The sequence below is a fragment of the Oncorhynchus kisutch genome, linkage group LG17 (genome assembly GCF_002021735.2).
Source record: "Oncorhynchus kisutch isolate 150728-3 linkage group LG17, Okis_V2, whole genome shotgun sequence".
Lineage (NCBI taxonomy): Eukaryota > Metazoa > Chordata > Actinopteri > Salmoniformes > Salmonidae > Oncorhynchus > Oncorhynchus kisutch.
This window is the reverse complement of record NC_034190.2, coordinates 60,349,684-60,377,064: the sequence shown is the minus strand read 5'-3', so window position 1 is coordinate 60,377,064 and position 27,381 is coordinate 60,349,684. Positions and strand designations below refer to the sequence as shown.

General features: G+C 42.7%; 1 protein-coding gene across 1 annotated transcript in view; it reads right to left on the bottom strand.

Annotated features, from left to right (window-relative positions):
- cntn3a.2 (contactin 3a, tandem duplicate 2) overlaps window positions 1–27,381 on the bottom strand; it is a 68,678-nt gene that overhangs the window by 29,567 nt on the left and 11,730 nt on the right. Inside the window, exons 8-15 of the mRNA XM_020506392.2 lie at window positions 26,666–26,802; window positions 25,975–26,104; window positions 25,678–25,828; window positions 23,881–24,008; window positions 20,005–20,174; window positions 15,622–15,739; window positions 3,646–3,804; window positions 2,871–3,020 (exon numbers count right to left, since the gene is read on the bottom strand). Of these exons, the coding sequence (XP_020361981.1) occupies window positions 2,871–3,020; window positions 3,646–3,804; window positions 15,622–15,739; window positions 20,005–20,174; window positions 23,881–24,008; window positions 25,678–25,828; window positions 25,975–26,104; window positions 26,666–26,802 (1,143 nt within the window). The remainder of the gene's footprint in view (window positions 1–2,870; window positions 3,021–3,645; window positions 3,805–15,621; window positions 15,740–20,004; window positions 20,175–23,880; window positions 24,009–25,677; window positions 25,829–25,974; window positions 26,105–26,665; window positions 26,803–27,381) is intronic.

Here is a 27,381-nt window from a genome sequence, read left to right as displayed (position 1 = left end):
TATTCCATCCTTTATGTAATTAAGCTTTCACATGTGTGTTTTAGTTTTTATTAAGTGTGTTGGTGCTTGCTTCTAAATATGGCAAAAACAATTGACTGCTGTAGGTTGAGGTTCTTGTTTCCTATTCCCTGACAAAAATACGTTGTTACTGTTTTTTTTAACGATATCTTTGTGATATTTTAGTTATATTGAATTTTACAAATTAAATTGATTAAATTGCTCTGCCCAAATCATCTTATAAAATTAAAATGGGATAATAATGGACCCATAAAAAAAATAAAATCAAATAGCTTGCCAATAGCATCCGCTGCAAATACAGTGCATTCGTAAAGTATTCAGACCCCTTGACTTTTCCACATTTTGTTACGTTGCAGCCTTATTCTAAAATGGATTAAATACATGTTTTCCCTCATCAGTCTACACACAATACCCCATAATGACAAAGTATTCAGACACTTTGCTATGAGACTTGAAATTGAGCTCAGGTGCATCCTTTTTCCATTGATCATCCTTGAGATGTTTCTACAACTTCAATGGAGTCCACCTGTGGTAAATTCAATTGATTGGGCATTATTTGGAAAGGCACACACCTGTCTATATAAGATCCCACAGTTGATGGTGCTTGTCAGAGCAAAAAAACATGCCATGAGGCCGAAGGAATTGTCCGTAGAGCTCTGAGACAGGATTGTGTCGTGGCACAGATCTGGGGAAGGGTACCAAAAAATGTCTGCGTCATTGAAGGTCCCCAAGAACACAGTGGCCTCCATCATTCTTAAATGGAAGACGTTTGGAACCACCAAGACTCTTGATAGAGCTAGCCGCCTGGCCAAACTGAGCAATCGGGGGAGAAGGGCGGTGGTCACTATGACAGAGGTGGTCACTATGACAGATGGGAGAATTTTCCAGAAGGACAAGCATCTCTGCAGCACTCCACCAATCAGGCTTTTATGGTAGAGTGGCCAGACGGAAGCCCCTCCTCAGTAAAAGGCAAATGACAGCCCACTTGGAGTTTGCCCAAAGGCACCTAAAGGACTCTCAGACCATGAAAAACAAGATTCTCTGGTCTGATGAAACCAAGAAACCAAGAAATCTTTGGTCTGAATGCCAAGCGTCATGTCTGGAGGAAACCTGGCACCATCTCTATGGTGAAGCAGGGTGGTGGCAGAATCATGCTATGGGGATGTTTTTCAGAGGCTGGAACTGGGAGACTAGTCAGGATCGAGGGAAGATGAACGGAGCAAAGTACGAAGAGATCCTTGATTAAAACCTGCTCCAGATTGCTCAGGCTGGGGAGGTTCACCTTCCAACAGGACAACAAACCTAAGCACACAGCCAAGACAATGCAGGAGTGGCTTCGGGACAAGTCTCTCAATGTCCTTGAGTGGCCCTGCCAGAGCCCGGGCTTGAATCTGATCGAACATCTCTGGAGAGACTTTAAAATAGCTGTGCAGCAATGCTCCCCCTTCCAACTTGACCAAGCTTGAGAAGATCTGCAGAGAAGAATCGGAGAAACTCTCCAAATACAAGTGTGCCAAGCTTGTAGCGTCATACCCAAGAAGACTCAAGGCTGTAATTGAGTAAAGGGACTGAATATGTATGTAAATGTGATAGTTCAGTTTTTTCTTTGTCATTATGGGGTATTGTGTGTGTAGATTGATAAGGATTTTTTGGGGGAAAAAGTCAAGGAGTCTGAATACTTTCAGAATGCACACCTTCCAAAAATACTTTATGGGATTTTTCCCACCCTGCTACATTGTTTTCAATGTAATTCCATTTCAAATCTGTCTTTTAGTGCGGCTTTACTTCTGGGATATTATGACGCATCTGACGGTTCCCTCTCTTTACATTACTTGGTACCAAGGCCCCAGGGTTCCGGTCTAGAAGCACGCTTTTCACTGTACCCAGAGGACACTTTTGGTATTGCAGTTTTCCTGAAGTCAAGCCCAAAATTAACGTTCTCATAGATGGGGGAAAGGGGAGTACCTAGTCAGTTGTCCAACTGAATGTATTCAACTGAAATGGGTCTTCCTCATTTAACCCAACTCCTCTGAATCAGAGGGGTGCGGGGGGGGGGGGGGGGGGGCTGGCCTTAATCGACATCCACTGTGCCCGGGGAACAATGGGTTAACTACCTTACTCAGGAGCAGAACAACAGATTTTTACCCTATCCACACCGGATTTGATCCAGCAACCTTCCAGTCACTGGCCCAATGCTCTAACCACTAGGCTACCTGCCGCAGCTCCCATCGAGAAGTCAAATGAGAAAATTGCAAATAAAACACTTTACAGGCTGAATAATTGTTTTACAGGCTGATTTTTTTCCATCACTCACAGCCGAAGATTTTATTTGAATTCACTTTGTCAAATTTCTAGATGACCTGATGATGTTGTCACTTCTTGCGCTGCTCCAGTGCGCACTAAGTGCTCATGCGCAGGCGTAATCAGCTCTCTAAAACCGGATCTGGACAACCACGAAACAGTGGATGCAAACATGAGTAGATTACATTGAAAACAATGGTTGTCCATCTTGAACGCGGCCTCTAGTTCATATATAGCTCAGTGTTTTGGACCGAATAGCTAGCTTGACAGCTAAAATGAAAAAATAGGGAGCAGTATCTAACAAAATATCTACATTATGGCATTTACTTATCATAACAGAACTTAATCAAACTTTTAAAGGGCACTTCCATTCAATATAACAGGATCTAAAAATTCAATATGGTGCACAATTTCTACTTAAAATCAGAAGGGATGCAAAAGGCACTCTATTCGTGGAATGACCCAACTACTTCTCATGAAAAGTTTATGAAGCATTTTATGAAGCATTTTATGAAGCGTTTTATGGAGTGGAATTTGCGTGAACAACTCACCTGCATCCTCTGTCCGTGTCTGGAGGGAGGTGGGACTGGGCTCGCCCACTCCCACACTGTTCTTTGCCACAACTCGAAACTCGTACTCCACCCAGGCATTGAGATCCACCACCGTGGCTGTCAGTGTGTTGCCATCAATTACCTCAGGAACTAGGGACAGAGGGAAATAAGGCTAAGATCAGGCATCCCATCAACGTAGATAAACCATCATTTCAATCAAATAGTCCCTTATGGTAAAAAAAATATACACGGTTCACTTTAATCCAAGGATAGGGCATCTACATGATCTGTTGTTGTGGTTCAACATTAAATATTCTTTCACATGTTCATGATCACATTTTTTTATTTTTTACGAAGCTGGGCCAATTGTGCTCCGCCCTATGGGACTCCCAATCATGGCTGGTTGAGGTACAGCCTGGAATCTACCAGGGTCTGTAGTGACGCTCCTAGCACTGAGATACAGTGCCTTAGACCGCTGCACCCCTCGGGAGCCCAAATGCAGGGATGGAACGTATGGATATTGGGCACTGGCCAACCGGCCAAGAAGACTGCAATTTTTACTAGCCCGGGTCCAAAATCTGTGCCAAGACATATTTGAAAAGACAGAATTTCACTAGCCGTTAGGCTAGTTTGGCACATTTTCTACTATCCCAGTCTGAAAGGAACTAGCCACGGGCTAGCGGGCTAGCTTAATTTCCATCCCTAATGAAATGTATGACCTATCAATTAAATCTTCACAGATAAACAAAGAGGCTAGATCAATGTGCAGGCCTACCTGTGTCCACCCTCTGCCAGCCCACAGTGAAGGGGGTCCTGGTCTGGATGAGGTAGCTGGTGATGGGGCTGCCGTTATCCCTGCCGCGGCTCCATGAGAGCTGTGCTGTGCTGTCCGTCACCTCCTCCACTGCCACTGTGTCTGGAGGGCCAGGGGGGCCTGACTCGATCGCAAATTAAGCATAGTTAGAGTCCCCCCTACTGTACACGCACATGCAGGCACGCACACACATACACACCTCTTTATTATCTGCTGCTGCAACAGCTCCTTAATTCAGCTGCCATCCACACTGAGCCAATCTCAAATGACTCCCTATTCCCTATAAAGTGCTACTATATGCGCGCAAGACTGTGAGTCACTTTGGATAAAACTGTCTGCTAAATGACATACAGTGCCTTCTGAAAGTATTCATACCCCTTGACTTATTCCATAAATTTTTATCCTGAAAAACTCCCCAGTTCTTAACGAGTACAAGCATACCCATAACATTCAGCCCCCACTATGGTTGAAAATATGGAGAGTCGTACTCAGTAATGTGTTGTATTGGATTTGCCCCAAACATAACACTTTGTATTCAGAAAAAAAGTGAATTGCTTTGCCAACTTTTTTTCCTCTTCAGTATTGCTTTAGTGCCTTGTTGCAAATAGGATGCATGTTTGGGAATATTTTTATTCTGTACAGGTTTCCTTCTTTTCACTATGTCAATTAGGTTAGTATGTGGAGTAACTACAATGTTGTTGATCCATCCTTAGTTTCCTCCTATCACAGCCATTAAACTCTGTAACTGTTTTAAAGTCACCATTGGCCTCATGGTGAAATCCCTGAGTGGTTTCCTTCCTCTCCGGCAACTGAGTTAGGAAAGACGCCCGTATCTTTGTAGTGACTGGGTGTATTGACACACCATCCAAAGTGTAATTAATAACTTAATCATGCTCAAAGGGATATATATATATTTTTTTACCCATCTACCAATCGGTGCACTGCATTGCGAGGCATTGGACGACCTCCTTGGTCTTTGTAGTTGAATCTGTCACGACATGGCCCTTTTTGGGTGTAGATCGTGGCTCCCCCTCTCTCATTTTCTCTCCCACATCAGGTTTTACAACGGTCATAAATACCTGGTAGAAACTGCCATGTAGTATTGAGGGAGAGAGTCTATGGAGAACAGAGCTTCTCTTGCCGAAACTCATAATCCCCAAAATGGGAGAATGAAACAATATTTATAATTTTGAGAATGTGGGAATGGTCCGTGGACACTTAAGGGACAGTCATGTCGAGTGTGTTTCATTTGGTGATCTCATGAAGGACAGGAAACACACATAACTGTCCCTCTTAAAGTGGACATTTCCCAACTGTCAGGTTTACTTCTGAATGTTGCATAAGATGAATGAATAATAGGGGTGAAACGGTACGTGTATTCGTATTGAACCGTTCGGTACAGGGTCCAGGTTGCACGGTTCGGTATGTACTGTGAACCTAACAACACATTAATCATATATTCCAGCTAGGAAGATATATATATATATATATATATATATATTTAATTGTACAAAAAAATATTATGGCATATAAATGAATGTGGGAAAAATATCTATATAAACCCAGCAAAAAAAGAATGTCAACTGCGTTTATTTTCAGCAAACTTCAGATGTGTAAATATTTGCATGAGCATAACAAGATTCAACAACTGAGACATAAACTGAACAGACATGTGACTAATGGAAATTGAATAATGTGTCCCTGAACAAAGGGGGCGGGGTAACAGTCAGTATCTGGTGTGGCCATCAGCTGCATTAAGTAATGCAGTGCATCTCCTCCTCATGGACTGCACCAGATTTGCCAGTTCTTGTTACTCCACTCTTCCACCAAGACACCTGCAAGTTTCCAGACATTTCTGGGGGGAATGGCCCTAGCCTCACCATCCGATCCAACAGGTCCCAGACGGGCTTAATTGGAATGAGATCCGGGCTCTTCGCTGGCCATGGCAGAACACTGACATTCCTGTCTTGCAGGAAATCACACACAGAACGAGCAGTATGGCTGGTGACATTGTCATGCTGGAGGGTCATGTTAGGATGAGCCTGCAGGAAGGGTACCACATGAGGGAGGAAGATATCTTCCCTGTAACACACAGCATTGAGATTGCCTGCAATGACAACAAGCTCAGTCCGATGATGCTGTGACACACTGCCCCAGACCATGACGGACCCTCCATCTCCAAATCAATCCCGCTCCAGAGTACAGGCCTTGGTGTAAGGCTCATTCCTTTGACGATAAATGTGAATCCGACTATCACCCCTGTTGAGACAAAACCGTGACTCGTCAGTGAAGAGCAGTTTTTGCCAGTCCTGTCTGGTCCAGCGACGGTGGGTATGTGCCCATAGGCGACGTTGCTGCCGGTTATGTCTGGTGAGGACCTGCCTTACCGGCCTACAAGCCCTCAGTCCAGCCTCTCTCAGCCTATTGCGAACAGTCTGAGCACTGATGGAGGGATTGTGCATTCCTGGTGTAACTCGGGCAGTTGTGGTTGCCATCCTGTACCTGTCCCACAGGTGTCATGTTCGGATGTACTGATCCTGTACAGGTGTTGTTACACATGGACTGCCACTGCGAGGACGATCAGCTGCCCGTCCTGTCTCATTGTAGCTCTGTCTTAGGCGTCTCACAGTACGGACATTGCAATTTATTGCCCTGGCCACATCTTCAGTCATCACGCCTCCTTGCAGCATGCCTAAGGCACGTTCACGCAGATGAGCAGGGACCTTGGGCATCTTTCTTTTGGTGTTTTTCAGAGTCAGTAGAAAGGCCTCTTTAGTGTCCTAAGTTTTCATAACTGTGACCTTAATTGCCTACCGTCTGTAAGCTGCTAGTGTTATTTGGATTTTTACAAATTATCTTTGAAAGACAGGATCCTGAAAAAGGGACGTTTCTTTTTTTTCTGAGTTTAGTAATAAAGTTGTCTTAAAAAAAAGAAAGGTGTTTTGTCTCATAGCTGTATGCAGCTCCGCTCATTAGTTATTTCACTCCAGCGAGAACAGAGCTAAGAGACCATCGTAGCAGCAATTAGCTGATGAAGGAATTAACAGTTAGCTAAATGCAAAGGAGCAGTCTGCCACCTGGGAACAACCTGGGAACATTTCGGTTTCCCTGTAAACTATAACGGGGATTGCCAACGAGTGGTGCATAAAACTTCTACAACGTGTAGGCTCTGTTCAATGCCGATAGACTATTCAAGTGGCAATACGAGTAACATGACATTTGCCCCAGAACAACAGCAAAGGCCCTTGTGAAGATGCTGGAGGAAACAGGTACAAAAGTATCTATATCCACAGTAAAACGAGTCCTATATCGACATAACCTGAAAGGCCGCTCAGCAAGGAAGAAGACACTGCTCCAAAACCGCTATAAAAAAGTCAGACTACGGTTTGCAACTGCATATGGGAACAAAGATCGTACTTTTCGGGGAGAAATGTCCTCTGGTCTGATGAAACAAAAATAGCTGATGAAACAAAAATAACTGTTTGGCCATAATGACTATTGCTATGTTTGGAGGAGGCTTGCAAAAAATAATGTGGTGATCCTAACTGGCATAAAACAGGGAATTTTTTACCAGGATTAAATGTAAGGAATTGTGAAAAACTGAGTTTAAATGTATTCGGCTAAGGTGTATGTAAATTTCCAACTTCAACTGTACATGGTGGAAGACCAAAGAGTTAATATACCCTCATGTTGCCATGTTAGCAAGGCGCTACCTGGCTGTGCCTGGGACCTCTGTCCCTAGCGAGAGGGTATTCTCCACAGCGGCTGACATTGTCACAGCAAGCCGATCTGTGCTCACTGCAGATCATTTGGATAGACTAATCTTCTTAATTGGACTATGCACTCTTGTTGAAGTTCTGTTTTAAATGACTAGGCACTGTTGTTTTTTGTTGTCCCTTTGTTTCCATATGCTCCTGGGAATTAAAGCTACCCATGTTTACTATTATAATAAATGGAAAATCTAAATACAAATGACATATTTCTCAGGCATTTATTTTGTCGATGTATCGAAACCGTACCAAACCGTGACGCCACTGTACCGTATCATACCCAACAGTGAGTTTTGTGAACTGTTTCACCCCTAATGAATAAGTATAAGAATACTTTTGAAAAGATAACAACAGGCCCAGGAGACCAGACAGCGTGTAGTGTTGGCTACATGGCTGGAAATGGTACAACTCTGAGACTATCGATCACTACAGAATAAGAGCAAATCCTAGACGTAGAATTACTAGTCTGCAGCTGGAAATTATGTAAATCTAGCGCGAGAAAACCAACAACCGCGGAAGCATCTATTCCATGCAACGACCATCTGTAAGCCTGACGTATCCATTACAACAGACACTATCCAGAGCCACTGAGAAAGCAACAACTATGAAAGACATTGTGACTTCTGGGGAAGTTAACCAGAGACTCTCTGATGAACTGACTCTCCAGCAGACGGGTCGGCGATTCCAACAGAGAAGACAACAATGGCATACAGGCGTAAATACATACATTTCAATTAATATAATTATCAACTGAGTGTAGTGGATCCATTTTATCTTTCCCGCTTTTTATCTGTCCCCACCCCTTTCCATTGTCTACCAAGCCGTCATACTGGTTTAGCCCACTAGGGACTTATCAATGCACTGTGTTAGTAACCAATAACCATATTGTTTGTTTATGTAATTCTGTGACTTGATTAGTTAGTTAGTAAATAAAAAATTAATCCAATATGTATATCACTGATTCATTATGGAGGCTAGGGTTCGTGTAGATATCCAAGGGTTTGTGACGTTCAGTAATGAGAACTGGTGAGGTAATAATAATACACAAATACAAGACTGTGCTCGATAAGATATGAAAATATCTGAAGAGTCGATTCAGAAATAGAGACTGTATGTGTGGCGTACAGAGATGAGATGTGATAAAAAAAAACACTTATTGCACACAGAGTGAGTCGATGCAACTTACAAATGGACGAAAATGGATAGAATGGTTACCTGAAAGAAAATGGGGGAGGGTCATGCTTTTTTAATTTCAGTGAAGGGGAGGGTTTAGTATTTTTTATATCTAGTCAAGGGGAGTGTTATGTCATTTCTAATTGATGAAATTTAAATATTTCTCAGGGTTTTAGAATTAGTTGCTTATTAGGCTATACTGTATATCGATGTGTGCCCTCATCTCTGATTCTCAGCTGGGCGCACAATATCACACACACAGACGACACCATTCTGTATACTTCTGGCACTTCTTTGGACACTGTGTTAACTAACCTCCAGACGAGCTTCAATGCCATACAACACTCCTTCCGTGGCCTCCAACTGCTCTTAAATGCAAGTAAAACCAAATACATGCTCTTCAACCGATCACTGCCCACACCTGCCCGCCCGCCCAGCATCACTACTCTGGACGGTTCTGACTTAGAATATGTGGACAACTACAAATACATACGTGTCTGGTTAGACTGTAAACTCTCCTTCCAGACTCACATTAAGCATCTCCAATCCAAAATTAAATCTAGAATCGGCTTCCTATTTCGCAAAAAAGCATCCTGCATTCATGCTGCCAAACATTCCCTCGTAAAACTGACCATCCTACCGATCCTCGACTTCGGCAATGTAATTTACAAAACAGCCCCCAACACTCTAATCAACAAATTGGATGCAGTCTATCACAGTGCCATCCGTTTTGTCACCAAAGCCCCATATACCACCCACCACTGCGACCTGTACGCTCTCGTTGGCTGGCCCTCGCATCATACTCGTTGCTAAACACACTGGCTTCAGGTCATCTACAAGGCTTTGATAGGTAAGGCCCCACCTTATCTCAGCTCACTGGTCACCATAGCAGCACCCACCCGTAGCACACTCTCCAGCAGGAATCTCTCTCTAGTCACCCCCAAAGCCAATTCTTCCTTTGGCAGCCTTTCCTTCCAGTTCTCTGCTGCCAATGACTGGAATGAATTGCAAAAATCACTGAAGCTGGAGACTCTTACCTCCCTCACTAGCTTTAAGCACCAGCTGTCTGAGCAGCTCACAGATCACTGCACCTGTACATAGCCCATATGTAAATAGCCCATCCAACTGCCTCATCCCCATACTGTATTTATTTATTTATCTTGCTCCTTTGCACCCCTGCATTTCTACTTGCACATTCATCTTCTGCATGTCAATGTAGTGTCTAATTGGTATATTGCAATTACTTCGCCACCATGGCCTATTTATTGCCTTACCTCCCTTTTCTTACCTCTTTTACACACACTGTATATAGATGTTCTTCAACTGAATTGACTGTATGTTTTGTTTATTCTATGTGTAACTCTGTGTTGTTGTTTGTGACAAACTGCTTTGCTTTATTCTTGGCCAGGTCGCAGTTATAAATGAGAACTTGTTCTCAACTTGCCTACCTGGCTAAATAAAAGGTGAAATATATATATTTTTTTAAATACATCAATTGCGTCTATAGGCTACTTAGTGTGGTCTCAATCAAATTATCAACAGCGTATAGGTTTCGATGTGCATGATGGGAGAAGCACAGAGCAAAGTTATACAGTATTTCGAAGATAGCTGCTAGGATGGTGTAAATAGGTGAATGGCGCCAGAGGGGATGGCTGCCATCTTACGGGCTCCTAACCAACTGTGCTATTTTGCAAGTTTTTTTTTGCGTTGTTTCTAACTTAAAATTATTTTATTTTTTTGTACATAATGTTGCTGCAACCGTCTCTTATGACCGAAAATAACTTCTGAACATCAGAACAGCAATAACACACCTCGAACTGGAAAGATTGCGTGAAGAAAAAACGGAGAAAAAGGGGACGGAGGTCGGGCTGCCTTCTGAGAATTCGTGGGAGAGTGAGTAAAACTCCACTATGATCCGTTATATTGGCCAACGTGCAATCATTGGAAAACAAAATGGATGATATACGATCAAGACTATCCTACCATGGGGACATTAAAAACTGTAATATCTTATGTTTCACCGAGTCGTGGCTGAACGACGACACAGATAATATAGAGCTGGCAGAATTTTCCATGCATCGGCAGGACAGAGAAGCAACGTCTGGTTAGACGAGGGCGGGGGTATGTGTCTATTTGTCAATAACAGCTGGTGCTTGATGTCTAATATGAAAGAAGTTTCAAGGTATTGCTCGCCTGAGGTAGAGTACCTTATGATAAGCTGTAGACCACACTATCTACCAAGAGGGTACTCATCTATATTATTCATAGCCATCTGTTTACAACCACAAACCGATGCTGGCACTAAGACGGCACTCAACCAGCTGTTTAAGGCCAAAAGCAAACAAGAAAATGCTCATCCAGAAGCGGCGCTCCTTGTGGCCGGGGACTTTAATGCAGACAAACTTAAATCCATTTGACCTCATTTCTACCAGCACATCACTATTGAACACCTTTACTCCACACACAGAGATGCATACAAAGCTCTCCTCCGCACTCCATTTGGCAAATCTGAACATAATTCTATCCTCCTGATTCCTGCTTACAAGCAAAAACTAAAGAAGGAAGTACCAGTGACTCGCTCAATAAATGGTCAGATGACCTGGATGCTACGCTATAGGACTGTTTTGCTAGCACAGACTGGAATATGTTCCGGAATTCATCTAATGGCATTGAGGAGTATACCACCTCCGTCATCGGCTTCATCAATAACTGCATCAACGACGTCTCTCCCTACAGTGACCATACGTACATATCATAACCCGAAGCCATGGATTACAGGCAACATCCGCATCGTGCTAAAGGTTAGAGCTGCCGCTTTTTCAAGGAGCGGGACACTAATCCGGACACTTGTAAGAAATCCTGCTATACCCTCTGACGAACCATCAAACAGGCAAAGAGTCAATACAGGATTAAGATTGAATCTTACTACAACGGCTCTGACGCTCGTCGGATGTGGCAGGGCTTGAAAACTATTATGGGACTACAAAGGGAAACACAGCCGTGAGCTGCCCAGTCACGTGAGCCTACCAGACGAGCTCATTCACAAAGCCGCGGGCCAGACGGATTACCAGGACGTGTACTCAAAGCATGCACCGACCAACTGGCAAGAGTCTTACCTGACATTTTCAACCTCTCCCTGACCGAGTCTGTAATACCTACATGTTTCAATCAGACCACCATAGTCCCTGTGCCTAAGGAAGCGAAGGTAACCTGCCTAAATGACTACCATGAAGTGAGTTGAAAGGCCGCTCATGGCTCACATCAACAGCATCATCCCGGATACCCTAGACCCACTCCAATTCGGATACCGAGCTGATCGTGGACTACAGAAAAAGGCGGGCCGAACAGGCCCCCATTAACATTGACTGGGCCGTAGTGGAGCGAGTCGAGAGTTTCTCCAGGACTATTTACACTGCTGCTACTTGCTGTTTATTATCTACTTTACCCGGTAAGGTTGTAAGGTTCACGGTACCTGTTGTATTCGGCGCATGTGACAAATAAAGTTTGATTTAGTTTGATAAAACTAAGCTGCATTACACAGCGCAATGGATATTCCAATCCTGAGCCCCGGCCTGCTCTGCTCTTTCTGATCAAATACTTTTGTGTGTGCTGCTTAACCAATAGCTGTGCTGTGTAGGGCTCTGGTGACAGTTTAGGAGGAGTGCCAAAGGTTTCTTTTGATTTTTTTGTTGTTGATTAGGCCTAGTCCCAAAAATGTGTGGACTAGCCTATAGCCTATGTTCTAATCAGTTTTAGAAAGAGAGTGCAAAGATGAGGGCCAGAGATCAACTTTGATAGCTTGCTACTACTATAATAGATTTTTATTAAAAACATTATGTTTCTTGGCCGTGATGTATTTATCAGAGTTATTGACCTCACAATAAGCCAGATTGGAGTAATTTACATAGTGGTGCTGAAACTTGTAGCAGAAGCAGTGGCACAATCGGAAATGGACAGCTCATGATGCTGAAAGAATACAAATTCGAGTAGGCATAATTCATTTCAACCCACCTTTATTTTATTTAGACTTTACTAACAACAAGAGGGCTTTGTGGTAGGAGCCTATTTCTTCCTATTTAAGAAATAAGAGGTAAACCTACCTGTTTTACAAACAAAATTAGGCTACGGGCTGCTATAACCAATAGATTCTGTCGGTCAATTCCTCCACCCACTACTTTAAATAGCCTACCTCCATGTCAGTGAAGGGCCGTAAAGAAACAAGCCGTAAGATACCTGGGAAAGACATCACTCCGATGCATATGGGGATAGAATTGTTTTGTTTCTTTGATATTCAGAGGCTGGCTTTGCTTGGGAAGTAATCTAATTCGGTCACTATCAATTGATTAAGCTATTCCCTTTCTGTACAATAGATGTTTAAACCCAGACAATTTTTAGGGAAACACTTCTGATCATCTCTCGTTGGGTTAAGCCACTGAAGAAGTAGCCAGAAGATAAAGCTTGCATTTCTCTCTGTCGGTAGGCCTACTCTGTCTGTGGTGGAAAGGTAGGCATAACTTTTGAAAATACCATGCTCAGATTCCTAACGACATCTCAGATTCAATTATTTGTAAACTTGGACAGTTTCTTTACAAACAAGACACACTGATTTGGCATTGGAGAAATATGATAAGATGAACACATCTCTCTGTCAATTCTTAGCCTGTAATTTTGGTAATTTGTGTGGTATTAAAAAATGACTCCGCTAATATGTGAAAGTATGTTGAATTGCATGAAATGTTTATAAAAGGCCGACCTGTTTTTGCTATAAAGGAGATCTTACACCCCATGTTGTCTGCGAACCCACAACCTTCTGGCCCGCAGCCCTGGCCCTGGCTCTGTGCCCTAAATTCACACATTGCTATGTAATGCTTAAAAGATGAAGAGATGAACAGTTTCTAAAACTGCACATGTTAGGCTCTGGCCTGTCCAAGAAGTGGGGGTAGATGGTAGACATGTTTTCTTTGTTCTATTTATTATTTTGGGTATAGGGTAGGGTTACTTGTTGTTGTTTTTTTCAACCATTTAGGGATGGTTAAGGTCAAATATATTTTGCTGAAAGTAGGACCATCCATTTTCATTTCAGAGAGGTCCGATTTTCTCCATGTAACCCTTATTGTAAATAACGTTCATTCCAATATGATGTGATTGTTAAGCAACATTTACTCCTGAACTTATTTAGGCTGACCATAACAACGGGGTGGAATACTTGACTCAAGACATTTCAGCTTTTCATTGTTCATTAATTTGTAAACATTTTGAAAAACATAATTCCACTTTGACATTATGGGTTATTGTGTGTTCAGGCTGTAACACAACAAAATGTGAGAAAAAGGGGTGTGACTTCTGCCTGAAGGCACTGTATATTATTGTATATTATCTTGTATTGGCCAGAGCCAAAATACAGAGAAAGATATGTCTCTTGCCCAAAGCTCACTATGTGCTGTAATGGAAAACACTATTAATAAGGAATAGGAAGCCACTTCAGGCGTATACATTTTTCCCCTCTAATTATCCTCTTCTCTCTCATCAACAGTACTGTAGTTGTCACAGGGCTACGTTAAAAGGTGAAAATGAAAACAATCTCTGTAGCCTTCGAGAAACCCCGTTTTAATTATTTAGTTTTATTATCCAACCAATTGGAGGGGCTGATGTTTAAAGCTCATCTGCTGTTTCCTGTTGTAATGAAGGTGTCAGTTCGCCAAAGCTAATACATAGACCACCAGCAAACAATGAGTGTAAGAACCACAGAATTAAATAGATATTTCATAATATCTGTGCTAGGAACCACTGACACTCCTCATTTGCTGGAATTTGAACTGAATTCTAAACAACATTTCAATTATTAGAGCATTTTGCCAGTGCAACACTTCATAAACATGATAAAGAACTGCAAACGTGACTTGATATTTAATCAAATAATGTATAATAGCTGTCAAAAGTTGTTGTGATTCGCTCTATAATAAAGACATGCTAAATATATTATATTTAGAATGTCAACATCAGCTTAATTTGTACGATATCGATCTATGTAAAACTCATTAGCTCTTTCCAATAAGAAGCTTTGATGTGTCGCCCTCATTAAAACCTACAATCAAGGATCAATTCTTTATCTCGTTAATTATATATCCTTGGCAGGGCCGAGAGAATACTGTCAGAATCTCAGGGGCGTTAAAATAGTCGGAGATTAAAATGAACATACTACATTTGCTTTGTTTTAGGCATCACTACAATGGGAATGAAAAAAATTCCCCTTTTTAATACAGTACACTGTATGGACATATTTAGGTATTTTACATTCACATCACATTTATGAAACACATTTATGAGTATTGTAGTATGATTCATACCAACCTTCATAAAAAAAAAATTCAATATCATTAGTAAGGAGTTTTCTGAATAAAAGTCCCTTTTCATTTCAGAACTAAAAGGTATCAGTAACACTGAAATGGATCTTTATTTATCTACTGTACAACATACATTTGTACATACATTTGTGTGTTACCCTAAGAATACATTTTTGTCAAAGAGCACGTTGTAAGCCCAAAATGACATTGACGATTGATGCTTCAGGACAGAACTCACTTTAGGCCCGGTAGGCCTACTCTATTTCCTTCAGATCCGCCATCTAATGGGTATTGTGACAGAAAAGTGATGTAATTCAGTAAGATAATATTGATGACGACTCAATGTACAACCTAAGCTGACATTGGCAAAATGCTTGTCATTAATTTAATATAAATGTGTCATGTAGTCCTTAAAGGGCCTCTCTCTCAATAGTTAAGAATGCCTCCTGTGTGTCAGTTGTACGTTTCCCCCTAGCAACAACAGCTCAATTATATGATGCTATTCTATGTCTGTAATTAAGCTAACTACTATATTCCCCTGTAAACGGTGCTACTAAATGGGCCTTCAAACATACTCCCTCTGTGTTTACAGGAACTGACTCCAGTTATAATTAGTGAGTGGTAATTCTGCGAAAAGGAGGGTTTCTTACCTTTTACAATCAATATGGCCACTGCTGACAGGCTCTCCACGTCTGTGTCCACCACGCAGATGTACTTCCCGGCATGATTCAACTGGATGTTTCTGATCATCAGATCCCCAGCTGTTCTCTACAAAAGGCAATCATAAGAAATCCCAAACAACCTGGGTAAGTAAAGGGCATTTTTAATGTAACTGTAACGGCGTTCTTCGTTTGTCAAAAGAGAGTCGGACCGAAATGCAGCGTGGTGGTTACTCATGTCTTTAATGAAGAAAAGTGACGATACATGAAATAACTATAATAAATACAAAAAACAAACGGAACGTGAAACTTATTACAGCCTATCTGGTGAACACTACACAGAGACAGGAACAATCACCCACGAAATACAAAGTGAAACTCAGGCTACCTAAATACGGTTCCCAATCAGAGGCAACGAGAATCACCTGACTGCTGATTGAGAACCGCCTCAGGCAGCCAAGCCTATACAACACTCCTAATCAGCCGCGATCCCAAATACTACAAACCCCAATACGAATTACAACAACATAAACCCCTGTCACACCCTGGCCTGACCAAATATATAACGAAAACACAAAACACTAAGACCAAGGCGTGACAGAACCCCCCCCCCCCCAAGGTGCGGACTCCCGGACGCACCTCAAAACCATAGGGAGGGTCCGGGTGGGCGTCTGTCCATGGTGGCGGCTCCGGCTCGGGACGTGGACCCCACTCCATAAATGTCATAGTTCCTCCCCTTCGCGTCCTGGGATAATCCACCCTCGCCGCCGACCATGGCCTAATAGTCCTCACCCAGAACCCCACAGAACTGAGGAGCAGCTCGTGACTGAGGGGCATCTCGGGACTGAGGGACAGCTCGGGACTGAGGGGCAGCTCGGGACTGAGGGGCAGCTCGGGACTGAGGGGCAGCTCGGGACTGAGGGGCAGCCCGGGACTGAGGGGCAGCTCGGGACTGAGGGGCAGCCCGGGACTGAGGGGCAGCCCGGAACTGAGGGGCAGCCCAGTACTGAGGGGAAGCCCAGTACTGAGAGGAAGCTCAGGTAGGTAGTAGGCTCCGGTAGATCCTGGCTGGCTGGCGGATCTGGAAGATTCAGGTTGACTAGCAGATCTGGAAGATTCTGGTTGACTAGCAGATCTGGAAGATTCTGGTTGACTGGCGGATCTAGCTGCTCTATGCAGACTGACAGCTCTGACTGCTCCATGCAGGCTGACAGCTCCTTGCAGACTGACCACTACTTGCAGACTGACAGCTCCCTGCAGACTGACAGCTCCCTGCAGACTGACAGCTCTGACTGCTCCATGCAGGCTGACAGCTCCTTGCAGACTGGCAGCTCTTTGCAGACTGGCAGCTCCTTGCAGACTGACAGCTCCTTGCAGACTGGCAGCTCCCTGCAGACTGGCAGCTCCTTGCAGACTGACAGCTCTGACTGCAGACTGGCAGCTCCTTGCAGACTGACAGCACCCTGCAGACTGGCAGCTCAGGCTGCTTCAAACAGGCAGGAGGCTCCGGCAGCGCAGGAGAGGAGGAAAACGCTGGCTGCGCTGAACAGGCGGGACACTCCGACAGCGCAGGAGAGGAGGAAAACGCTGGCTGCGCTGAACAGGCGGGAGACTCCGACAGCGCAGGAGGGAAGGAAGGCTCTGGCTGTGCTGAACAGGCGGGAGACTCCGACAGAGCAGGAGAGGCGAGGCGCACTGTAGGCCTGATGCGTGGTGCGGGCACTGGTGATACTGGAGCGAGGACACGCACAGGAAGCCTGGTGCGGGGGAGCTGCTACCGGAGGACTGGTGTGTGGAGGTGGCTCTGGATAGACCGGACCGTGCAGGCGCACTGGAGCTCTTGAGCACCGAGCCTGCCCAAGCTTACCTGGCTCGATGCCCACTCTAGCCCGGCCAATACGAAGGGCTGGTATGAACCGTACCGGGCTATGCACCCACACTGGAGACACCGTGCGCTCACTAGCATAACACGGTGCCTGCCCGGTCTCTTTAGCCCCCCGGTAAGCACAGGGAGTTTGCGCAGGTCTCCTACCTGGCATAGCCATACTCCCTGTAAGCCCCCCCCAATAAATTTTTGGGGCCGACTCTCAGGCTTCCATCCGCGTCGCCGTGCTGCCTCTTCATACCAGCGCCTCTCTGCTTTAGCCGCCTCTAGTTCTTCCTTGGGACGGCGATATTCTCCAGGCTGAGCCTAGGGTCCTTTTCCGTCCAGTTCCTCCTCCCATGTCCAATTCTCCAAGTGATGCAGCCTCTCCCACTGCAACTGCTCTTCACGATTAGCAGGGAGAGTTGGCTCAGGTCTGACACCCGACTCAGCCACTCTCCCTCTGAGCCCCCCCCCCAATAAATTTTTGGGGCTGCTTTTCGGGTTTCCTTGCCAACCGTGTTCCCTCGTATCGTCGGCTCTTATCTCCGGCTGCCTCTGCTCTCCTAAGTGCCTCCACCTGTTCCCATGGGAGGCGATCTCTTCCAGCCAGTATCTCCTCCCAAGTGTAACAACCTTTGCCATCCAATACGTCTTCCCATCTCCATTCCTCCTTTCGCTTTTCCTGTGGTCGCTGCCTGTTACCACGCCGCTCGGTCCGTGTGTGGTGGGTGATTCTATAACGGCGTTCTTCGTTTGTCAAAAGAGAGTCGGACCGAAATGCAGCGTGGTGGTTACTCATGTCTTTAATGAAGAAAAGTGACGATACATGAAATAACTATAATAAATACAAAAAAACAACAAACGGAACGTGAAACTTATTACAGCCTATCTGGTGAACACTACACAGAGACAGGAACAATCACCCACGAAATACCAAGTGAAACTCAGGCTACCTAAATACGGTTCCCAATCAGAGGCAACGAGAATCACCTGACTGCTGATTGAGAACCGCCTCAGGCAGCCAAGCCTATACAACACCCCTAATCAGCCGCGATCCCAAATACTACAAACCCCAATACGAATTACAACAACATAAACCCCTGTCACACCCTGGCCTGACCAAATATATAACGAAAACACAAAACACTAAGACCAAGGCGTGACAGTAACCCCCTCCTACGTCTATGGGTCTTCGGGCAGTTTTTTCGTCTTCATTTCTGAAGACGACTGCCAGCAGCGAATGCTAAATTAAAGGTGGAATCCCTTCCTTTGGCTGTGGCGGAGGGATAGTGGCGAGGCTGATCTGGTTTAATTATGGAAATTAATTCCTTGAAGCGGGCAAGTTAGTTGATAATCTCTTTGGACTTGGGGACATTATAGACATTTTTGAGGAGTGAATCTCATTAGTGATAAGAAAATTGTCAGTCACACACACATATGCCGGATGTATAATCTCTCAAAATGTGTGGGTGTTCCATTTCATCCAGTAGTTTTTTGTTGTTGTAGTCCAGGCACTGCATGACGCCTTTTTACCCCACTGATATCCAATACAGTTGAAGATCTGTTACAAGACCTTGATCAGTGATCATTTTGCAGCTGAACATCAAAATATAAAACCTCAGAGGATACAACAGAGGCAAAAGATTCATGTTAAGTTGAAAAACTCCGACACTGTAAAATGTACTTGAAACCAAAGATGCAGTAGAAAGTTTAATATGTTTTGATCAGGCTAACTTAATAAATCATGTTGAGCTACTATTGACAAAATACAATTGGAACAATTGATTGAAGACTTATCAAAGACTGCTATTGAGTTTTTCAAATTAATGAGACTGACAGAAAATGTCTAGTTTGATATTTGCGTGCGAGCCAGTGCTTGAGAAGCTTGAAAATCTAGACTCAACAAGTGTTTTAATTACTTCCTGTAACTCCCGCGAGCATGCGGAAGATTCGGACAGAAGCCAATGGGAACGTGCCGCTTTCTTATTTACATGAAAGTATAGCTCTCAATTTTCAAGCTTCAGTGTACCTAGCACAAATTGGCTTGCACGGATATTATGCAATAATGGGTATGTGCTATTGACCACAGTAACCAATCCAGAGCTACAACTAGCCAAAGGCCCTGCTCAAAAAATACTTTAAAGAATGCCTGCTTCCTTCTTTGAAGGATCTGATTGGATCACTCATCTGACATGGCTGGATTTTTATTTAAATATTAACCAGACAAATCAATTGAGAACTAATTTTTATTTACAATGACAGCATGGCTTGATTGGTTAAGTTAAAGGTATGTGATAGAGCCATTGCTTACAGCAATCAATGTGTTAGGAAGAGTCTGTGCGTTTAAAAGTATTTGAACAGGGCCAAAGTCTCCCCTAAAAACAAATAGGGGAAATCAGGGGACACCACACCCTGGAGTTGAAGAAATGTGACCGAATTGAGAAAGATATGCCAGATGTCCAAATGTTCTAAGAAATAGTGTAGAAGAAAGTGTGTCGGTCACTCACCCCTCCCACTAGCTCAAAATGCCTGTCTGTCTTGGTGATGAGCTGTCCGTTGAAAGCCCAGGTGAAGAAGACATCAAGGACAGGGTCACAGGCGATCTGGCAGGGCAGCACGATGCTCTCACCCACTATGATCTCCATGTCCACTGGCCCCTGAGTAATTCTTGTTGGATCTGTCCAAAATGTACAAACAATCCCACGCACAAAGCACCAGGGATGGGGTCAATTACATTTCAGTCAATTCAGGAAGTAAACTGAAAATTCCAATGTATGATCAAATGCTATTCGGTCAAGCTATTCTGTTTGTCTATATCTTGTTCAATAACAAGCAGGGTTGGGGAGTAACAGATTACATGTCATCCATTACATGTATGGGATGTTTTTTTAAACGGTAACTGTAATCCGTTACGTTAACAGCAAAAATATTGTAATCAGATTACAAATACTTTTGGAAAACTAAATAATTACTTCAAGGATTACTTTTAAATTCAGAAAGGATGTTTGCGAAAAATAAATCATTGACACTTCTTTGTTTTCTCAATGACATTCAAATCAGCATTGAAAAAAAGTCTAAGTTAGTTACACCTGAGCAAGTCTGACCACAAGTCAGAGAACACTATGAAGACACACCAAATGTGTTTGATGGATCGCGGGAAAAGAGCAGGAATAGGCTTTTGTAGGCTACAGTCCAAGCTTAGACTTCCAATGGTGCGACAACTGTCGGCATCCAAAGAATATCCAACTTTAATAAATGCTTGGATGTAAGGATGACAGCAGTGGTTTAGTCTACAGCGATACAGATATCACTTATTATTGATATCTAAGTAGCTCATTGATGTCAATCACAATGCTGCTCTCTTATTTAGCTATTTGCGTCTTACGGATTGTAGTTGTTGTGGATGGCTGTTAACAAATTTAAATGTGTATTTGAACCCAATAATAGTTTAATTCAAGAAGTATAAACTGCTTTTCAATCATTGTTTTTGAAACCAGTGGACAGCCAGTGAAAAATGCGCTCTTGCAACAGCTACATAGTGCAGATCCCAGCCTACATTAAAAACAGTTGACTTTGGTTTTTAATGTAAAGATATAATTTCATTGTATTATTATTATGTAGTAGTAGAAAGCGATGGGTTAGCGATGGGTAACATAACCAACCCAATAAAGTAAAATGTAACATCCATATATGGCCAGTGTCCCACCCTGACCTTAGTGTTCTTTGTTTTCCTTGTTATTTTGGTTAGGTCAGGGTGTGACATGGGTGATGTATGTGTTTGTCTTGTCTAGGGGTTTTGTATGTTTCCTTTCTAGGTGTTTATGTAAGTCTATGGTTGCCTAGATTGGTTCTCAATTAGAGGCAGGTGCTTATCGTTGTCTCTGATTGGGAACCATATTTAGGCAGCCATGTTCTTTGGGTATTTTGTGGGTGGTTGTCTTCTGTCTATGCACCAGATAGGACTGTTGTGGTTTTCGCATGTGTTGTTTTGGTATTTTGTAGTGTTCACGTTTATGGTCTTTATTAAACATGTTGAACTCTAACCACGCTGCGCTTTGGTCCGATCCACAGAAGGCAACCGTTACAGCCAGCTACATAGATTAATCCTGCAAACATTTTATGTTACCAATTTAGTCTTCTAATGCCTCCTATGGGGAAAGTAATCTAAAAGTAACTGAATGTAATCTGTTACTGAGTTTTGGTAATCCAAAAGTTACGTTATTGATTCCGATTTGACAGGTAACTAGTAACTAATGGATTACATTTAGAAAGTAACCTACTCAACCCTGAAACAAGGTAATTATGGATAGTGGAAATGTTACACTTGCTGTCATAAACAGACGGGTTATGTAAAGCAATAAGTCTTACAGTTTTCAGGCAGAATTATGGAAGTATTACAACAGATTAGCCAAGTAAAGGGTTATTAAACAGGCTTGTTACTAATAAGAGCTGATACTGTTTGCTGACATGACTGGAATAATCTTTGGTAATCCTGAAAGCAATTACAATACCCAGATAAATCCGATAAAAAAGCAGAGGTGATTTATACTTCGAGGTGGTGGGACTGTTATCCACGAGATGAGTTAACCCACAGACACATGCTTACACACACAGAGCACCTGCTGACCACACAATAAGGGCACACTGAGTTGCAACCACTACAGCCATTGTTTGTCGGAGGCCGCTGCGTTTCAAAAGTCAGGGCAATTAATTACAACCTTGCTCTATCTTGCTAAATAAAATCAATAAATCACAAAAGAAAGAATAAAGGGATAAGAAATGTATCACTATTGCAGGGATTGTATTTGGAGCCTCAGCATGAACAATGATATGTAAAAGATGTCTCATGATTCTCTATACGTATATCTCTTCTCTGAATAAATCCTCGGAAAATGCAAATACCATCGTATGGTTTAAAAATAAATGCAGTGTTTGGCAGCCAAATTATTCGACAGTTACCATTCGGCTCACCTGTTAACTCTGAGGGGTTGTTCTTTTGGCCCTGCACAGGGCCCGGCGAGTGGGGGGGGGGGGGTACCTCCCCTCTTATTTTTGTTTGAAAATTGACATATCATTTGAATGCTACAGCCCTTGTCTTTTTGGATATTTTACTCAAATCGTACTGCTGGAAATGTCATTACCTCCACCCCCCACCACACCTCCCACAAAGACCATAAATCATGAGCTATAGTCATATTCATAGAGTATGCTATGCAGATCAAGTCACCAAAAGTGAAAACATTTAGTATGCATGGAAAGGGTACACCCTGATGGTCAATATAAAGCAATGCATTTCCTTATCTAGCCACATTTCCTTTGTATGCATCCTCCACATGCGCCGTTGATCTATCTCACTAATATACAATAGGAAAAGTGAATGGGAAAATAGTTTGATGTTTTCTCACCTGTCTGTGTTTTATTTCAAAACACTGACCCAATAACGTGAAATGCCGGATTCCTATGGTCATGCTTGAAAATCTGTTCAGCCATTTTGGAACAGTGACTCACTACCCAAACCAGACACAACTGGTTTCAAGTGGCCAAGAGATGTCATGTGATCTCCTATTGCGCTCTAGTGGAGGAACTGGGCATCAGACAGGGGATATATTTGCATCAATGGATAGATAGAAACTAAAACGTTCTCATTTATGTATATCATTCTTGTAAGACAAAAGATTCCTATGAGACAAAAATGTATGTTGCACAAGCCCTGCACTTTCAAAATAGCTGTGTGCATGCTTAGAGTGCCATCATTTTATTTTACTAATCCTTTTGTAACATTAATTGGTGACATATTTTATTTAAAACCTAAAAAAGTAGTCAGTTACCTTTCTAACAGTACTAAGCATGTGTTTGTAGGACTTATAGCTTTGAATCCGAAATGTACTTTGAGGGTAGTATATAATATTATGCATCGTTTAGAAAAGCCACCAGAGAGCGTCAGAATTGAAGAGGTTAATAGTTGCATGAGCAACCAACAACCCCTCTTCTAGAAATACACTTCAAAATCGGCAATAAAAGCATACTTTTACAACTATATTTCGGCTCAGGGTCATTTAATTTGTTCGAGTCAATTGGTTGGCTGCATCCAAGTATACAAAGATAAAGTAGTTTCACGAACACCTTTCCAATGTATTATTATACCTACTGCAAAATGTACAGTAGGGTGTACTCTACAGTAGGGAACACAGCTCAACGCAATGAAATTCCTATGACAAAAAGAAACTGTGGGATGCAAACCATGAATCTGGTCATGTTTTCTGCCCTCAAGTCTGAGCTCAGTATCAGAGAAGAGCTAGCTTAGCTCTTACCTTTGGTAACCCTTAGTTAGACAGAGTGTAGGTTTTGTTAGGGCTAAACTACTGTGTAATGCAACACCTTACCTGTGATGAGGAGTCTTCCAGTGGTGCTGGAGGTCCCAAATCGGTTTCTGGCAAAGCAGGTGTAGCTGCCTGCATCATACTTGGTCACATTAGTGATTCTCAAAGTTCCACCTGGAGAGAGAGTGATTCTGTGGGGGTAGATGGAGAAACTGGTGACACGGGTAGAATCTGTACCCCAGTCTCCCACGGGAGAAACCGTCTTAACTGTTAGTCGAATAGGAAATTCCACCAGGGGCCGAGGCTGGCACTAGTATTAGTAGTGTTTTTTAGGATCCCCAATTAGCTGCTGCCGGGGCAGCGGCCACTCTTATGGGGGTCCAAACAGAAATCAAAACACAACAAATGAAATACATAATATACAAAACACTACATGTACATCACAATTTAGTAACTTAGCAGATGCTCCCATCCAGAGCGACCCACATTAATCTCAAGATAGCCAGGCGAGACAACCTCGCATCACATATCACTACGTAATACAATACATAATACAATGCAAAATACAGTCCAAAATACATAAAACTGTCTGTGTGTCTATTCAAAGTCCCCATAGTTTTTAAAAATCTTATTTTATTGCTAACTTGAGTTATCTGGGGTTATCTGGGGTGGCAGAGAGCCATGTTGTTATTGGCTCTATTTAATACTGTGTGTTTCCAAGCTTCTATGCTCGACCTGAAGACTGTGAAAAGGCCTCTGGTTCCATATCTTGTGTGGTACAGATGAATGTCCAAACTGTTTAAGCAGACAGTTTGCGACCTTCAACACATCAACATCTCGCACAAAGACCAATAGTGATGCAGTCACTCTCTACCCAACTTTGAGCCAGAAGAGATAGACATGCATGTTTCAGCCAATCATCATCTGTCATTTGTGTCATCTGTCATTTGTGTCAGCCGAGCATGTTGAGTGCCCTTTCAAATAAGCATGCTGAAAGTCTGTTGTTAATTTGTTTTCTGCAAAATAACATTGTATTTGGTAGAACAAAAAGTTTGCTAAGCGCTGGTAACAGACTGATTGGTCGGCTGTTTGAACCATTAAAGGGTGCTTTGCTATTCTCCCAGGCAGGGCTACCTCATTGGGATACCATAAGCCCGACTCATGTCCTCTACACTGGGTCATTTTCATTAAGGAATTGAACGGAAAACTTGTAAAAATGTTATGTAATGGAAAATGAAAACGAAAATAAACATGACCCTGTTTACATTCAACTTGTCATGTGTTGAACCCTATCAACACCAGTTGGCAACAGTGCCTAAAATCTTTGAAATAAATCTACCCACTGGTTGAACTGGTTGAATCAATTTTGTTTCCACGTCATTTCAATGAAATGACATTGAACCAACGTGGAATAGACAATGAATTGATGTCTGTGCCCAGTGGGTAAATTCTAACCCATTGACCTTGAATTGTGTCTGTTATTCTGAACATTCTATTTAAACATTTTTAGTGTACACAATCAGTTATGAAACTAATAGCAAGTCATTGACATTTAGATATTTTCTTGATATGATTTCAAATGATATAAGTAGAGATTATTTTTATGTAAGCTCTTCCTTCTTGAAAAAAAATCTACAAGGTCTCTATCTTTTCGGAGGTTGTATGTACTACCAAAGAAAAATGACCAATTGAGAAATACATCCTATCTTGCAGAAATCAGTATCTTCTTGTACCTGTCTAAATAAGGCTAAAATAAATTAGGAACAGATCATCGTCTGATCAATGTAATATGAAGCACTAATATGGGTGGAGAAGAAAGGGGGAATCGAACCATATATAGAATGTACTGTAAGACCTTACCTGTCATTGGTGTGGATGGGTTGGTTGCCTTTCTTCCACAGGATGCTAGCGGTGGGGTAGGCTTGGGGCTTACACTCTAGAGTCACTATGGTGCCGGCCTTGGCTTTAAGCAGGGCTCTGAGCAGGTTACCAGTGAAGTCTGGAGAAGAGGCTGAAGGGACACAGGAAACGTAAAAAACATTATTATTGACCCCATTATTATCGAATCCTTCTAACCTTTCAAAGAACAGTAATATGACCTTTTGGATTTGTTAGACAGTCACACAATGTTTAAGAAATGGATAAAAGCCACCATACCTAAGACCATGAGCTCAGTGCTGAAATAGATGACACCATATTTATTCTCAGCCACACACTGGTACATCCCGGCATCAGACAGGTTCAAAGACGAGATCAACAGGACCCCATTGTCAACGTAGACCCTCTCCTGACAAGGCACAGACACAAGTAGCATGTGGAGTACAAGTAAATGTTAAGGTCATATGAACATAATATAATAAAACACACGTATCACAGTAAAAATAACCATTAGGAGGATTTTGGTAAGGAGTCAAATTAAACAAAATATCCAGCTAATGTAAACAATAACAAAGTGGTAGAAAAGTGCATGTGCTAGAAACATCTAGATGCACTTCTCTGGGTGCTTAAGTTTGGTTTGCTGTCGTACTTTTCACAGTAGATTAACTCAATCCGCAGAAGCCTGAACATGGGCTATGAATAATGGAGAGTGTTTGCCTGTTCTCTTGAAATGGAGCAGCTTGTCGAGAGTCTGATACGTTATCTTTCTCTCACACACACGCAATATCTCTCTCCATGCACACCCATGTCACAGGTGCAAAAGCAATGTTTCAATGTAAGGAAGGTGCCTGGATATTGCTTATACTCCTAAAAGTTGGATTCGATTGTGAAATGTTCAGTGTGCTAGCGCCTTCCTTTCTGTAAGACTGACAAAAAACTCATGAGAGATGGATGGGAAGGTGGGGTTTACCTCAGTGATCAGCACTTGACCATTTTTCAGCCAGTTGTAGGAGGGTTTGGGCTTCCCGTTGGCCCTGCACTCCCAGTGAAGCCTCTCCTCTATGGCCAGGGCTGTGTCTCTCATGGTCTGAATCCACTGAGGTTTGGCTAAGAAAGATCCAAAATACTCCATGTCAATGACTGACTGCATATTAGTAGAGGGTTTTAAAGGGGAAGTCCTCTGACAGTTTTTCTCGACTGCTTGAACACTGTTAAGGAAACTGGGATCTTCGTGAGCAAAACTGGGATCCACATGGCCAAAACAATAACCTTTTCTTACAGTTAGTAATTTCTCATTGTTTATACACTAAATGCAAATGCTAAACACTTTTTTTTGCAAAACAGTAGACAAAACTTTACTGTATTATTTATTTATTACATTTATTTAACCCATATTTTACTAAGTAAGTTGACTGAGAACAGCAACAACGTGATGAATAATTGCAAGGGAGAGGGGAGGGGATGAATGAGTCAACGGAAAGCTGTTGGTGATTAGCTGGCCATGATGGTATGAGGGCCAGATTGTAAATTTTAGCCAGGACACCGGGGTTAACACCCCTACTCATACGATAAGTGCCACGGGATCTTTTGTGATCACAGAGAGTCAGGACTTCCGTTTAACGTCCCATTCGAAAGCTGCACCCTACACAGGACAATGTCCCTTTCACTGCAAAGGGGCAGTATCTA